Here is a 15,929-nt window from a genome sequence, read left to right on the forward strand (position 1 = left end):
CAGTCCAGGATCTAGAGGGCATAGGTGGCAGTCATCTCAGGCACTCAGCCTCGCAAAAGTGAGGTGTGTGGTTCTCACAGCAGTAATTTCTAGTGAGCCACTGCCAAGTTACACTATCTTGATCCATCAGAAAAACCAAGACAGCATCCTTGCTGTTGTCATCAGCACGAACCTTTTGTGACCAAAAATTCTTTTTACTGGTGCTTGTAGTTCTTATTTCTCTGGTGAAAATTCTGAGTTGGAGTAGTAATGTAATTTAAACCCATTTGTTTCAAGCTGAGAAATATACATCCATGAAAGCTTTTTTTTTCCCCATTTTTTTCTGTTTTGGGACATATGCTTGAATGATGTCATTTGTTGGTACAGGCTATGAGTAAGTCTTTTATTAATTTTCGGTCTCATTCTTTCGGAAGAGCACGTGTACACTCTTTTCACTCATCTGCCTCCCCAGCCCTGACCTGCTTTTATTTTGCTAGTTGGTGGTTGCAACTGTTTTGAGTGTATAGAAATGCTGGGCTTGGAAACTGAGAAAGCCATTCATTGTCGTCAGCAAAAAACCAAACAATGAGCTCAGAATCTGGCTCTTCAGTCAGTTTCTAGTAAAAAGGAGTTCAGTGAATAATGAGAATTAAGCCACAAGGGAAACCAGTGTGCGGTTTGAATGTTGTTTTAAATAAGCTGGGAGTGCTGTCAGGAGTGATGAGGGTATAATGTGGCCACAAATGTGCATTGCCTCTTTTTATCCAGTATGAATTGCATGATCAATATGGTCACATTTCTGAATGTTGAAGAATCCATTAGGATAGATTAAACCATGTCACTGTCACTGCTAACTTCTTTTAGTCTACTGACACCCATAAATTGAACTATATATTTCCACATTTAATCTGAACTGCAAAGCAGTTTAAGTATTGGTGCATAGTTTCATAAGTTCAATTATGTGTTTTACTTTAAATCCCAGAGATACAGTAAAAAGACTCATTTAGGATCTTCATGTAGAACTTTGGGGCTGAAATACCTCTTTCGTGTTGCTTTAATACATGTTCTATTTAAAAAACAGAATCTTAGTTCAGATCTGTTTTACAATCATATCCTTGCCTTTCAGAGATGCTGAGGCTCCCTCTCCAAGTCCATGTAGGCTTTTGTTATTTAGCACCTCTGAAAAGGAAAATATGGTTCAGGTGGGAAGAAATATTAAATATTATTATGGATGTTTGAGCTTTAGGTTTTGAACTTACTTCCATGTTAGCAAATTTTGGTTGCGGGCCTGGGATTCTTTCAAGGTGATAAAAGTGGAAGTGAATTTACAAGGAGACAAGTTCTGGTACTTTTAGTCTTTGAGTTGCTTTCAGGGAGCTCAGTGGGACTACTTGCAGAGTGAGGTATGTGGGCAATGTCACCAGTTGTCTTGAAGCGCATGAGAGGCAGAACATACAAAAATTCTTTTCAATATAAGAACCTATTTTTCCAAGCTTTCTCTCTAAAGATAGATTTCTTAGAAATTAGTGGGTCTCCAGTCTTTATTAGGCAACTTGGTATTTGTCAGACAGGGAAAGTCAAGAAATCAGTTCTTCAGAAGGGTGCTCATTGAACACTGCTAGAGGAATGTTTATTAAGTAATACCTCAAGAAGTGCTGTAACCTTTTTAGTTTACAGAGAGGAACTTCTGAACTTCCTAGAACTTGTATTTGTTAAATCAGGGACGCATGAATGACATCCTAAGGCCTGTGAAATTGTAGTCTTTCCTGAGATTTCCTTAGTATGGATTTGCACCTTCACTGAGAAGGGCTTCTGACAGAAGAGCTGCTTAGCAGCAGCCTCAGGGGCAAAACAGTCCATCAGAGAAATAACCAGAATGCCTGCAACCAGCGCAGCAAAAGCCTGTTTGTGCAGATCACAATGAGACCTGCACGCCCCGAGATCTCTGTGGTTCTCTGATGTGCTGGCTTACAGGATATGTTCCATGGAGGAAATGTAGGTTTGCTTTTCCTCAGGGAAGTGAGGTCTTTCCACAAATAGTTCTTCAACACTGGCAACCGGGTTCTCCAAAGAATTCTGAGCTCAGATGTTCATGGGGAAAAAAAAGGCACCTGAATTTTAAAAACTGTTCATCTTGATAAAAACAAAGTTAGGACTTCATCACTTCAGACCTTGTATGTAGTTCCTGTTTATTTAAAGAAGTAATGCACATTTTAAGAGATGCATAATGTAGCTCCAGGTAACAGAAGAAACTAGAAGCTTCGAAGGGCTGCGAAACTCCAGTGTACCCCACTTTCTGTTCTTCAGTGAAATCCTGGACAGAGCTGCTTTCCCTTTGCCATATCTTTTGGAAAAACCTGCTTGTTTTGGTAGGCTAGTCAGGATGAAGAGCTGTAAGAGCTCTCTCAGGAACTCTGTGGCCAACTTCCTCCCTATGCAGGTTGGGGTGCTTTCTGTCTACTCTCCCTAATGCAGGTTACCCAAAAAAATTACCATTTTGTTATGGCATAACCTTTGACATGTGATACAAAGAATATTCATGTAATGTTTTTACTTAAATGTATTCCCCCTGGACAAGCCTTTTACCTCAGGAGTCCTAGGTTATTTAAAAAGTTTGAGGCAGGTCAAATCCCGCTTATCGCTGATTGCTGTTACTCATACCCTAACGTGCATAAAATATGGTCCTTGGTTATTAGAAGCTCCAGCCAACAATGGTGGCCTGGTATAGATTTTAGTGATGTTTCCTCGGCACTGGAGAGAAGCCATTTTTTCCTATGGTGGTATTATACTTGTTTTTAAAATGTTTGGCTCTTTTTGTCCATTGTTTGTTTCTGTGATGATTACTAATTGCATATTACAGAGGCAGAGAATGAGAGCTCAAATCCCACACAGCTGACAAACAATTCTGTGGCTGTGTCCAGTCTATAGAGAAGCACCAGGGATCAGGTGATTACATCTAGATCAGGTGCTGCAATGTGACAACAGCAACTTCTACTGATGAGGAGGCCTTTAAATATAGATCATGACTGTGTGCTGTGCAGTGAGCTGGCTTGGAAATCTTCAGAGGTGACTTGGCCCTTTGCAGAAGACAGCAGTCCGCAATGGGAATGGCAGACTTGAATTCTTGAACATTTTCAAACCCGCTCAGAAAAAAAAAAGGTGTTGAAAAACCCCTAACACTTTAATCTGTAAATAGACCACACCTGGAGTAATGAGTGGACTTTTTCTTTTTGCACACAATTTGCATCATTTTCTATGCCAAATCTTCTGGAATCACTAACTATCAGTACATTACATCTCTTTTTGGACATTCTGTGTAAATGTTGAAATGAACAGATGTCAAGAGAGTTGCAGATTTTTGGCTGTTGTCAAAGAGGTTCTTGAAGAATCTGTGAATCTGGAAGACAAAAGGCAGCCTGAGCTTTAGGAGAGCATCACCTAGTCAGCAGCTTTGATCTGGCCTTGTTCTTCCTCTCTTATGGGTGGCAAAGGTTATTTGAGACGTTTTTGGAGAATATGATCTCCTATTGCTTCACTTGGCAGTAATAAGTAGCTGCAATGGTCGTAAAGCAAAATATGTATATCTGTTCGAAACAGTGACAGATGAACAAAATAATTGACTGTTTCGGCTGCTAATATTAATAATTAATTAATTAATTAACAAATCTGACATTTAAATAGTATTCATTAGGTTTTAAAGTTAACAGTCCCTTGAAATTGGTCAGAGAGACACGTCATTCAAAATTGAGAGCGTTTAGAGGAAATTCTGGAACACTGTGGCATACTTTATTGATGCAAAAGGTGCAGAACGTATATTCTTCACCCAAGGCAACTATATTGTAATTAGTGTGAAAACAACTGTGGTGGCTTTACTCCAGTTCCCTTTACTCCAGTTCATCTGTACAGTTTGTGTTTCAAATGGAGAAATAAAATGGCAGCAACACTTTACCCTAAACAATTCCATCTGTCTTACATCATTAATTAGCACTGGAAGATCTTTAAGAACAGTATGGTTTGAGCTCCACCAGAGGTAAGAGCTCTGAGTGGTTTCAGTCACAGTGAAGCTTACTAAAAAGTAAAGTTAATGAACTGAAATACTGATGCTACTCTGAAACAAGTAATATTGACCAGCACTGTGCACAGTTACACGACACAGTGTTTAATACACTGGCAGGTATGAGCACCCAGAGAGACCAGCACCAAAACAATTGATAGCACTGGTTGATACTGTACAGGCAATAGCAATGCTGAGAAATTTTAACAAAAATTCCCTAATATAGACATAGCCATGAAGGCTGAAGAACACCAAAAAACCCCAGTATAGGGGACAGCTGATTGGTGGTAGTCAATGTATCTGTCTGAAAAGAGAAAAGAAAATATCTCAGGTGGTGTCTGGTTCTGTCAAAACCAATGGCAAATCTCCCACTGACTTCAGTTTTGACTTGAATTTCAACCCCGTTTTCTTCATGGACCAGTAAGAGGAAGGTGACAGTTTTTTTCTTTTTTTTACTTTTCATTTTCCAGAATAAAAAGTGCTTTATTTGGAGAACTGCCAGTGACTCCTTAGCAGTTGGTCCAGTTTTTAAAAAATCTGTATCAGCCGATTATCTGTTCAAAATAAATACTGTCTCTTTAGCTGGCCTGGATAGTTTCTATGGCAGCCCCATCTTAATTTAAACTCCGTTCTTTTTCCATTTCTTTCCTCTCCTTTCAAACCACCAGCCACTTCACCACTTCACTTTGAAGAGGCTTTTGAAAGCAATATGTAAAAGACAAACTGTGTCTCTTCCTCTGGCAGTGCTGTCCATTTTAGAGAAAGGTTGGGGTCAATGAAGCTCCATCTGTAGCTGTCATTTGCTTTCAGTCATTTTGTCTTTTGCTAGATACAAAAGACCCATAATTATTTCTGCAGAAACTGCATTTTGAACTCAGGACCACTAAATCCCATTTCTTTTCCCTTGTGTCCTCTTTACTATCTAGAAGTGTATTTTGATTTGCTAATCATCTCTGTTAATGTTAGCCTGTATATATATGCAGATGAGTAATATTCTCCAATAACAGAAGTCCAGTGGATTCTGATATTTACATTGTGCTTTTAAATGCTATGACTCTGAGGAAATATGGTATTAAATACAATAGCATTTTACAAATTTAATATTATAAAGTCAGTAGGGTAATTTTAGTGACTAAATTTCATTAGGAAATCCTATGTTTGTTTTTCTTACTTCTATTTAGTTTTATTATTTTTTTTCAACTAGTGAATTTACTTGTAACTTGAGATCTGAGTCCATATGCCTATTTGTTCTTGTAGCTTGCTTGGCACATAAATAATATTTGTATTTATCGGTACTTGGATACCAGAGTGATGGTCAACTTAGATTGAACAGAACATTTAAAACGAGAAAGAGGCAGATCCTAAAACCAGACGTGCTCTGTAGAACTGAACTTTGCCAAAGTAAACTGGTAGTTTAAAATTCAGTTCAGTTCATCTACATCTACTCAATTTGAAACAGTGCAAGTTTGAGTGGAATTTGTACTCATGCTCCTTCACATGGGTCAGCAGCGTTGTCTTCATTAGACATCTCTCACAGAGCCTCTGGCAATTTTTGAAGCAGTGGCTTCTGACAAATATCAGAAGTTGGTATTATGTTATGACAGAGAAGGTTAAACCAGTTGCTATTTAAAATATTATTTCTAAACACACATGATTCCTCTATTAACTTCTGCAGGCTTAATTGAGAAGAGGCCAGTCCATGCTGTTACTGCAGTGGTAACAGAGAGGTCACTCACTGTAGTCAGCCGTGGGTTTCCACAAGCATGGAATTGGGCTGTCGTGGCATTACATGTCAAACTTCTGCTCTTCCAGATATATCAGTCACCTGAGTCAGCTGTCAAACACACCTGAGGTGAAGGATTAATGCCTTGTTCCACATTTTACCAGTGGGGAAATTGGGGTGGTGAATGGAATGCCTCATGGTCCTGGCATTCAGGTCCAAAGTCACAGCCGTCTCCTCCAGCCTCTAGGACAAATTGCTAAAAGCAGAGTAGGAAATGCTTTGAGGAACCTGATTCCTTCAAAATATTCACCTCAGCTGAGGAACCTGTCTGATGATTGATGTGTCTGTGTATAATCCCAAGAATGCCAAAAGGATTACCCAAAGTTTTTAGATGTCAATTATTTGTTGCTCCAAAATGGTTTTGTCTGCAGATAGATGTGTGCAAGTTGGTGGTGTACTCTACTCTGATAAATTGACTCAGGATTCCTATCTATTTTTGACACTCAGGCTTCATTACTATAATTGAATATTACTGAAAGAGTTTCAGCTGATTTGTTCTATGATAGTCTTTTGTCTGAGCCGCACAGGTTGTTGAGAAAGATCCCCTCTGGTGCATTTTCACTCATTAGTCTGCACTGGTTTTGGGGGGGGGGTCTCATGAAAGAGTTACCTCTCTCTGTAAGTGTAGTGCTGCCTGCTTAGTTACACAGCTTGGCTGCTAAGCACAAGGAGGTAACAATGAAGTGTCACATTTGAAAGGCTACAGGAAAAAATCGGAATGGTGATAGACTGAACTAATGCATTCTTAATGAGAAGAAACTCTTCTATTGCTTTGAAGGGGTGCAGGGAAAGAAGTACTGCATGCTCAGAAGCAGTAAAACTCTGAAAGCTGCTTTTAATGCTGTTGCAGAAAGAAGGAAGTCACTGTGGCAGAATTCATATAAAATTCATCTTGTAAAATGCAAATACTGTGTTAGCACAATCCTTTGATTGAGATTTACATTCAAAGGTGAGAGATCAGGCTGCTCTGCTCCCTACACAATTAAAAGCTTTTGTGACTGGATAAATTTTGGACACATAGCACAAGCCTTGCCATCAATATATAGTCCACTGACAACTGAATATTTCAAACATCTTGAAATAAATTTTGGATATTAAAAAAATGCAAAAAGCCGTCTTTTAAATGTAGCACAGTTAACTCAAAAAGAATGTTACCTATGGCTTGTGTGTCCTCAGTAGCACAAGATTTCTTAAAGACAGTTCCCAGACATTTTGAGAAAGTGGCCTTGGCCACCCTCTGCAGTAGAGAAGGAGAAGTGATACAATTCTGGAGGAGAAATGAATCCTGGCTCCACATCCAACAACAGTTTTCACACACATATGAGGCATTGTCAAGGAATGTCAGTCTTTTAGGAACATCAGTGTGCATCATCCAACAGTCTGTCTCCACCTCTGATCAAATTCTAGTGCTTCATCAAAAGGAAATTAACAATGAGACAAGAAACGAGTTGTTACTTTGTACTCAGAGTGGAGAAAAAAATCCTCTTCAGCCTCCATAGTGACCACTGGGATCCCAAAAGTGTGTATGTAATGCAGTGCAGACAAAGTGCCAGACAGACACATTTTTCAAACCTCATTTGAAAACCTCAAAACCTTTCAAACCTGTTACAGCTCAGTATGTGTTCAAGAACTCAATAAACAATCTTAACTTTCTGTATCTAAGGACTCTTTGCTCATGTTTATGCTCTGTTTGATCAGCATTTAAAGCTTTGTCTTAAAATAGTGCTTCCTCTTTAGAGGAATTTGAAAGATTCCTTCTGAACTTCACTTTTTGGATTGTTGGAAATCTTACAAATTTGAGACTATGTTTACTCCTGGCCCAGTTTTCAGACCTGTGATTATGTGCTGACACTACCATTTTCTTCAGTCTCTAGTATTTGCATTGTCTATGAGAAAGAATTGTCATATTCCTCAGCCACTGTCTTGCTAAGAAAAATAAGTGAAACTCAAATTTTATCTTTGTAGGACAGATACTCATTGCTTTAAAAATCCAAGTAGGTTGTCTCAGCATCAACTCTGATTTAAGATCATCTTTTTTAACACAGGTGACCGTGTTAATTCTGTGCACAGAATTCCAGAGGAGGTTCTCTCCAATGGTACTAACACTTCTGTAGATATACTAAAAATACTTTGCCATATCCACTGTAGAACTGCATAAGCTCTTTTCAAAAGCTGCCTTCCTGGCTTTTATACTTGTATTTTTCAGTCTTCAGCATTTCCAATTAATCAATTTCATGTTTCACCCAGAATTATGCATTGTTTTAAAGGGGCAGCAGCAAAATTTTGTCCAGTCCATATTATCTGTGCCAACAAAATTGTCTTACTCTTCTCAAGTGATGAATGAGTCCTTCTTGATCATGTTAAAACCTCCTAACTTTGGTTGCCCATGAAATTTATGAGGGCACACCTAGTTCTTGCTCTTATGACACTAAATAAACATATTGACTGCCCCTAAAACTAATCTCTGAGAAACACAACCAGCAACTTTCCTCCTCTCAAGTAACGCCATCTGTAATATACTTTATTATTGCTTCTGCTTTTCCAGCTTCTTATCCAGCTGAAGAATTTTAATACTAGCTTGTGTTAACTTCCACTCAAAGTAGGAGTTTCCTGTGAGGACCCATAATAAGCATTTTATATGATACCCAAATATACTAGATCCAGCACATTATCCTTGTCTAAGAAACAAAGTAAGGATTTCAACCACAGGTAATCCCATTGTAATTTCTTCTGGTTTTAATTTTCATGTGTTTCAGTCACTTGTTTCAAATCTCATTTAAATGTTCATGGTGCTGAAGTCTGGCTAACAGTCGTGATATCAGTTGACATAACTTCCCTCCCTCTTCTTGGGCATATTTGCCCAATCTGTCATTGCATATTTCTGTCATCTAGTACTATCTCCAAATGATATATATTTAAAATCTTTTCTGCTTGTGCTTCCATCTGCCAGCATCTTCAGTAGTCTAGAAAAAAGATATGGACCCAGTGATTCTGTCACACTGAGCTACGTATATTTGACTTCCTTTTCAAATGATGTAATTCCCATTGATTTGCCATCATTCTCCTTAGCTGTCCTTTCAATATCTTCATGTACATCAACTTCCTTGAAATTGGGGAAGAGCATTTTATTCAGCAACAGATAATCTATAAATCAAAAATAGTATAGATATGCCCAACTTGCCCTTCAGAGCAGTGTCAGGGCCTCACTTCATTGCTTTATTTCTTTATTATTCTAGTAGCTAAAAAATATGTCTTTGTTTTACTTTCCCATGCAAGGTGCGGTTCCACAAAGCCTTTATCCATCATTCCTTTGCTTGTATGTGTTATAAGGCCTGAAAAGAAGTTCTGCTTGATAATCCGGGCCTCCTCTCACTCTTTGGGGGTTTTGTACCTATTCTTAGTATATTGCTTTCATTATTTGTTCATTTAGAGATTCTGACCCTCTCCTGCAATTTCTCCCTCCTGCCCAGTGCACACAGATTATTTCCATTCTCAATATAAGTCCATTCTCTCCTGCATTCAAATCATTAAGTTCCTTAGGCCAATCATCTTCTTTCACTGATTTTTCTATTTTCTAAAAGTTTGCCTTATACCAAGCCTTAGTTACAGATCTATTTTCTTCCATCTTGCAATTTAAGAAGCACTGAATTCATTCATAATCACTTCCTCCTCAGGAACATCAGGTTTTTTTCAGCTGTTTTACAAGGTTCTCCTCACACTCACAAAAAAACCCCTAAGCTTAAAATAACCCACACTTTGTTGTCTTATGAATTTTTGTACCAAAAAACCAGTCATCTGAAATGTCTGAGAATATCTAAACCTTGCTATTATTGATGGTATTTATGTCTCTGGAAAATTTAAGTTTCCCCTATTATTTATTTCTTTATCTATTTATAGAGATGATTACAGCTTTCCAAATCTCAGCCTGTCAGACCATATTATCCCATTCTCCCCAAATACTGTCCAAGCTGGGTCTCTTTTACCATCTTCCTTGCAGTGACTTTCATCCTAACAGATTATGTTTTATTCATGCCATCACATTTTAAGATTAATAAACACAATTTGGCTGTTTTACTTTGCTAGAACATAAAATTTCCTGACTTTTATGTATTTTAAGTTGCATCCACATAAACTTGCGTATATAATTTCCTTGTTTTCTTTTTAGATTGAAAAAACCCCAAGGAAAAACAGTGTGAGCTTTCCCACCCTTTCACAAAGTGATCATAAATGTACCTATTCATATTAGATTAACTTAACAGCATTTGGTTTGGTTTGTTTTTTATTTAGCAATATATACTAGTTATGAATAATTCTTTTCTATATCAGTAATGCTTTCTCTTAGTCACTACTCATCCACGTGGAGGAGGTAGAGGTGACCCTGAAATACCGATGCTAATCAATGTGTATCATTCAGAATGTACAGAAAATGTATAGGGTTCAAATAAACAAAAAAGACCAGAAATTTGAACATTAGGAAACACCGAGGAGTGTAGAAATTTATCACCCATCCACACTGGTAACATGTAAGCGTGCTGTCAGGTGCAGCTTTAACCCAAATTCTAGAGCTCTGTGAGTGGAAAACTGTCCAAAAAACTTCAGCCACCATCTCTTATGGCCATCGATCTTAAGAGTCTGCCCACAGATCACAGGGAAAGAATGAATTACAACATAGTCCCTCAGCAAATGTGCCAAGCTCAACTCATCCTAAACATCACCACAGCCTAAGCTGCAGTTCAACACAAAGCTTGCAGGTTGCTGTTCCCAGGGGTAATAAGTTCTTGCCATGCACTTGGGTATAAGCCCCACGATTAAAATGCATAGATGTACTGTGAAGTGTTAAAATTAAGTCCTCCTATGACTAAGCGTAGGAATTATAACTAAAAGCCTGCTTATCAACTAATTTTATTTCCTCTCTGAAGAAGATAGGGAGTTTAACCTTAGGCATAAAAAAAAAGTATGGCTAAGCTAGTACTTTAATACATTTCTTCCAGTCAGTGTTGCTGTGATTTAGATGAGAAGCAGCAAGGAAGATTTGAGCTGTCACACTTGACTTTCAGCTGCAACGAAGAGGCATTGGAGGTACCAGGCTAAGGTTTAATTTATATTCCTCCTTTTGTTACAGGCAGAGATGGTACGTGCTGCTTTCCAAGCGCAGAGATCTTTCTTGGTGTTAGCATCTCAATGTCAAGAGCCTCAAGAGGTAAGGAAAGTGACCTGGAGTTTCAAGAGGCAGTGTATGAAAAAGCCTGTGTTCCCATATGTTATTGATCCTGCATTTGCTTTTGTTTGTTCCTTTATGTATACAGTGCGCTTAGAGTCTTGCTTTCACTTTTATAAGCATAGTGCCCTAATAATCAGAAAGCCGTGGTCCAGGGTTAAGAACCTTTTCTGCACTAATACATATAAGATCATTAAAGAAAGCGAAGGAAGTTTCCACTTTACAGCTGTAAGTGGGATTAGTCTTTCTCTGGAAGCTGGAAATGCCATGGAATAGAATGGCTATTTGCCAGGCCCCCAGGAATGCTGCATGGTAGACATTGAAGTCAGGGTATAAGCTGGTGAGAGAAAAACCATAATTGGCCCATACACTCAGTATTCCCCAAACTGAGGTCCAGGTTAGGCCAATTCTGGAAGGAAGGCAAAACATTTTGTCAAGAAAATGAAAAATCAACTTTTATCAAGTTGATTTATATACTTGTTTTAGTGACAACTATTTAAATCCTCCCCTCACTAGAAAGCTCAGGGAAGCTGTGGAGTTGTTATGAATCTCATTTGTAGTTTCTAGAAGGCTCGGAGCCAATAGCACTCTATCATTCCTGGGAATAGCAATCACGTAGCTCTTCTGTGGGACCACCCTTGAACCTTCCTCCTCGGGGTATGCAGAGAATGAAGTCTTCCCTTGTACAGTCTCACCTTGGCCTTCAGTTCTGCCTTTTTCCACTAGTTCCTGCTGCAAAGTGCATTCATTAAACTCCCATTTTTGCAAATCAGAGCTCTCTGCACATGGTAGAATTTACTGAAGTTTTGCTGTCATTATTGTTCTTAAAGACACAAATTAGAAGTTTTTCTAATCAGTATGTTTTAATGGCAAGGGTACTGATGGAAAAGAAAAAAAAAAGCATAGATATTCCAGGCAAGACTTTAGAGTTCCAAGCAAGAAGGGATCAGCTGTTTTTCCAGCTGTCCCTGATCTCAGTGAGTAAAAGTGGGTCATGGCTCACACAGAACAGGCAAAATTCCCATTGGTACAGGCCTCAAGCAGTCATTTATATTGGCTGTGAATACAATTGCACACAGTGGCCCACAAAATTCTACATGTTCATAGGTAAAATATTCCCCAGTGAACAGTTTCCAATGGCCCATAATGTAATGCAATGTTCTGAAGTGTTGGGATTGTCCCAGCTCTGGTACAAGAATAAGCTGTGGGTCCTGGTTTGGCCTCCTGTGCTCATGTGCTCTCAGTAGGATTTTCTCTGCTTTTCCAGTGAGAATGGCAGTGACTTCTCCCTAACTCTTATGCTTACAACTTTCTGACCTCAGGTCAGAGGTCAAGTTTGAGATTTTTTCAACTGCAAGGTTTAGAAATTTTCATTTAAAAATGTCAATGAAACACGCTAAAACAAAAAAAAAAGAGAGTAGAGGTAAAAAGATTCTCCAGCAATACAGAATGATGGTTACAGAAGCATTAAGAAAAGCAACAAGTAATAAAAACCTTGTCTTAAATATCACCAGAGCTGGCCATCCATATCCATATGTCTTAGTTGCACATTATCAGGCTTGCATAGATTTCTGCACCTTGTTGAAGGCAAGAAAGTACAATTTTATCATTTAACTGTCTTTTAGCACAGAGGAAGTGCCACATGATGTGTGTGTACACATCATTCCAAAGTTAAAATACCAGGAATGTTACAGACTAAAGTTTCTTTATCAGTGAGAACAAACCCAGTCCAGTTACTTAATTTTTTTTAAAGACTGTTAGCTACACGTTTTTATAGACATCGAAACACATATTGTTGTTCATTCTTGTTCTGGTTTTTGCATATATTTTTTGCATAGATACACTCAATTATAATATGGACAGATGTGAAAATAATTGAAGGCTGCCTATTCTGTACGAATTGAATATTTTTTTCCCACTGCAAGGAGTGATGGTTCCAGGCATTAGGTTTTTTATATCTCCATCTCACTGAGGAAGAAAATTTCTATTGTAAAGTCATGTTGGTTAACCATTTTGAAAAAGCTGGTAATCACCAGCTAACCCAGGAGAAGGAAAGAAATAGGGGTCCTGCCCCCTGCTCCCCCAGGACCTTATTGATGTCATCTTGGCTCTGGTTGTATTTATAGCCTAGAGCCATGGAGTCAGTGTGGAATCCAAACAGGAAAGCTGATCATTAGTGTATCAGAATGCACAGACTAGAGAAAAGCAAATGAAGATGACAGCATATCTATAAATGCAAGAGAAAAGAGAGTAATTCTGTCATTCAGCTGTCTAGACTGTTTGCTTTATAATGTAAAGCTGTGAATGAGCCAGTGAGTTGCGATTATGGCATAGTAGCTTTGTAGACATTCAGAGACAGCGGTGTGGAGACTGAGGGGATTTACTGAGTTCCTGTCATGTTGGGATGTCATACATGGTGCCTTTAAAAAAAAAAAGAGGGAGGGGAAAATGCACTGGAAAAATAAACTAGCTCAGCTCTTGCAGCTTACAAACTAATGAATAAGGAATTAAAACAAAAAGAAAGGTCCTATATCTGTAATGATCCTTGGATATTTTTGTGCTCAGCAAAGAGAGAAACATCTATCATACAAAAAGTGGTATTTTTTTTCTCTGTATGAAAATGGTGAAGTCCTAAAATTCATTTAGCTCTTTAAGTCGTGCTATGAGTCACTAGCAAGCATTTTCAGTCAGGAGTGCTAAAGTTGCTTTTTTGGAGCTTTGCTTCTTGTTAATAATGTTACTTTTTTCATTTGGAATCTGTTGCAGTACACAGCCTTTATTATCTGTATATGCAAAAATAGTAGGAGCCAGGAAGGTAATTCCAGCTGGCATACCAATCTAGCATCAACTGCAATAAATTACTTTGCAGAGAGCATATTCTGTTACTTTTTATGGTCATGTTCTATATTTGTATGTGCAGTGGAAGAGATCACATGACAAAACCACCAGTTGATATTCCTGTTTGTGTATGTCCCAGCTAATGGTTGCTAGATACAGACTCATTCAGTAAGATGGGATTTTTCAGTTCATCCACTTATTAGAAATTATCTGATGCCAAACTTCAAACATTAAAACAAAAAAAGTCTGTTATAAATTGTTTATTACTATAAATAGTGTAAGAGAATATAGAAGAGTGTATAAGAGAGTACAGAGAAGATGGAGAAGGGAAAATAAATTAGAATATTGCTGTAATCTGTGAGAAGTTGTTTAAAAAGGTATTTTGAAAGCATATGTTTGCATGTTGCTTGGGCAATTCAGAACACAGGTTTTAACATAAACCTTCACAAAACATTCTGAAATAGTTTGGATCTGAATTTTCTATTTCCCACAGTCTAAGCCAAATACAGTTCTGACTGAAACTTGTTTTTTATTTCATTATATAATAATTTTGAAAGTTATTAGTGTTCCTGAGCAAATTTATCTGTTTAACAACTTCTTAAAATTTGTGATCATGAATACTAATCGCCGCTCAAAGTTGCTGCACTAAATTCTTTGTGAATGGTGACTCATATACTGTCTTCTCTTTATGAATTATTATATTTCACTTTAAGAGTTCAGACAGTTTTAAGAGTTGCTTTGAGGGCATGAGAGATCCATTGTTCCTATACTGAGAACAAGTTAATGAGATATGCAGGATGAGCATGTTCGTGGTAAGTACTACTACAGATTTAAATGACAGATGCAGTTCAGACTATAAATGATTACATAATTTCTCATTTGAAAAGAATGCTGAGTTCATATGACTGCCAAAGCTCATGGATTTAATTACTAACATTGTGCAGACAAACATTCCAGTTAAATACCTAGCTTAAATATACAGATCCTGTACACAGGTGGGAGGAGAAGGGTGGAAAAAAGTGAGAGGTAAAGGAGAGCTTTCCTTTAAAAAAAGGGACATCCCCACCCCACCTCACAGAAACCCAAGAAACTGTATTTGAATTTGGACTTAGAGCCATGAGAAAAAATCCTTCCGTTTTTATTTTTTATGGCCAAGCCACAAAAAAAAAAAAAAAAAAAAAAAAAATCTATTGTAGGATTAGAATAGTTGTGGCAAAATCTTTGAATAAAGGTTGAATAAAGGACTCATTCTCAGAACTTTTATGTAGAAATTGAAAGATGAAGATTTACAGTTCCCTACCCTCTGCTACCCTCTGTCAGTGCAGGATTGCTCGTTGTCTTCTCTTTCTATTTTACAGTACTTCAATAACAGGACTCCTGGGACTTATTATTCTGCATTGTAGCAGAATTTGTTTTCTAATTACCTTGACTTGCTTTTGTCATTCCATTTCCCCCTACTTTTCCTCATGCTTACTGGGGTCATGCTTACTGTTTTCCAAACATATGAACAGTAGGATGCTCCTCACCTTGTTGATTTATTACTTTCTTATGCAACAGAGTTTGAGCTGAGTTTTGCTGCCATTCTCTCAGCTGGTTGTCTGCTGCAAACCTGTTCCTCCGTATCTAGAAATAGCTTACAGAAGAATCTGGTTCAATCCTTTTAAGGTCCTCAGGCCCCAAACTCACAGAAGGTGCCAAGAGTGACATGGACAGAGCCTGAGAATCCTGAGCTTGAAAGGGAACCCCTTCCCCCAGTCCTGTTCTCTGAAATCTTGCCAAAACGTTGGCATATTTCTGTTATCAGCAAGCCTACAACTGCATGTGACGTGTGGTCACAGCCGCAGGGATGGACCAACAGTTTCCAGTCGCTGACCTGCTGCAGTGCAGAGTTCACAGGCTTGTTTTTGGATATTGTTGCAAACTCTTACTCAGTTTCACATCCAGATAGCCCCTGACACCTGTTATCTCATAATTCTGTCTCAAAATCACTTGTCTACATTTTATCAGCCTCATACTCACTATACTTTCAGCTCATAGAATCGTTTAGGTTGGAAAAG

The 15,929-nt window shown here is 38.2% G+C and overlaps 1 protein-coding gene across 2 annotated transcripts in view; it reads left to right on the forward strand.

The window, feature by feature from the left end:
* Positions 1-15,929, forward strand: part of CAP2 (cyclase associated actin cytoskeleton regulatory protein 2) — a 68,335-nt gene that overhangs the window by 21,821 nt on the left and 30,585 nt on the right. For both annotated transcript variants that reach the window (XM_069008063.1, XM_069008064.1), the window contains exon 4: positions 10,939-11,016. In XM_069008063.1, the coding sequence (XP_068864164.1) occupies positions 10,939-11,016 (78 nt within the window). The remainder of the gene's footprint in view (positions 1-10,938; positions 11,017-15,929) is intronic.

This window comes from Aphelocoma coerulescens, chromosome 2 (genome assembly GCF_041296385.1).
Source record: "Aphelocoma coerulescens isolate FSJ_1873_10779 chromosome 2, UR_Acoe_1.0, whole genome shotgun sequence".
NCBI classification, from domain to species: Eukaryota; Metazoa; Chordata; class Aves; order Passeriformes; family Corvidae; genus Aphelocoma; species Aphelocoma coerulescens.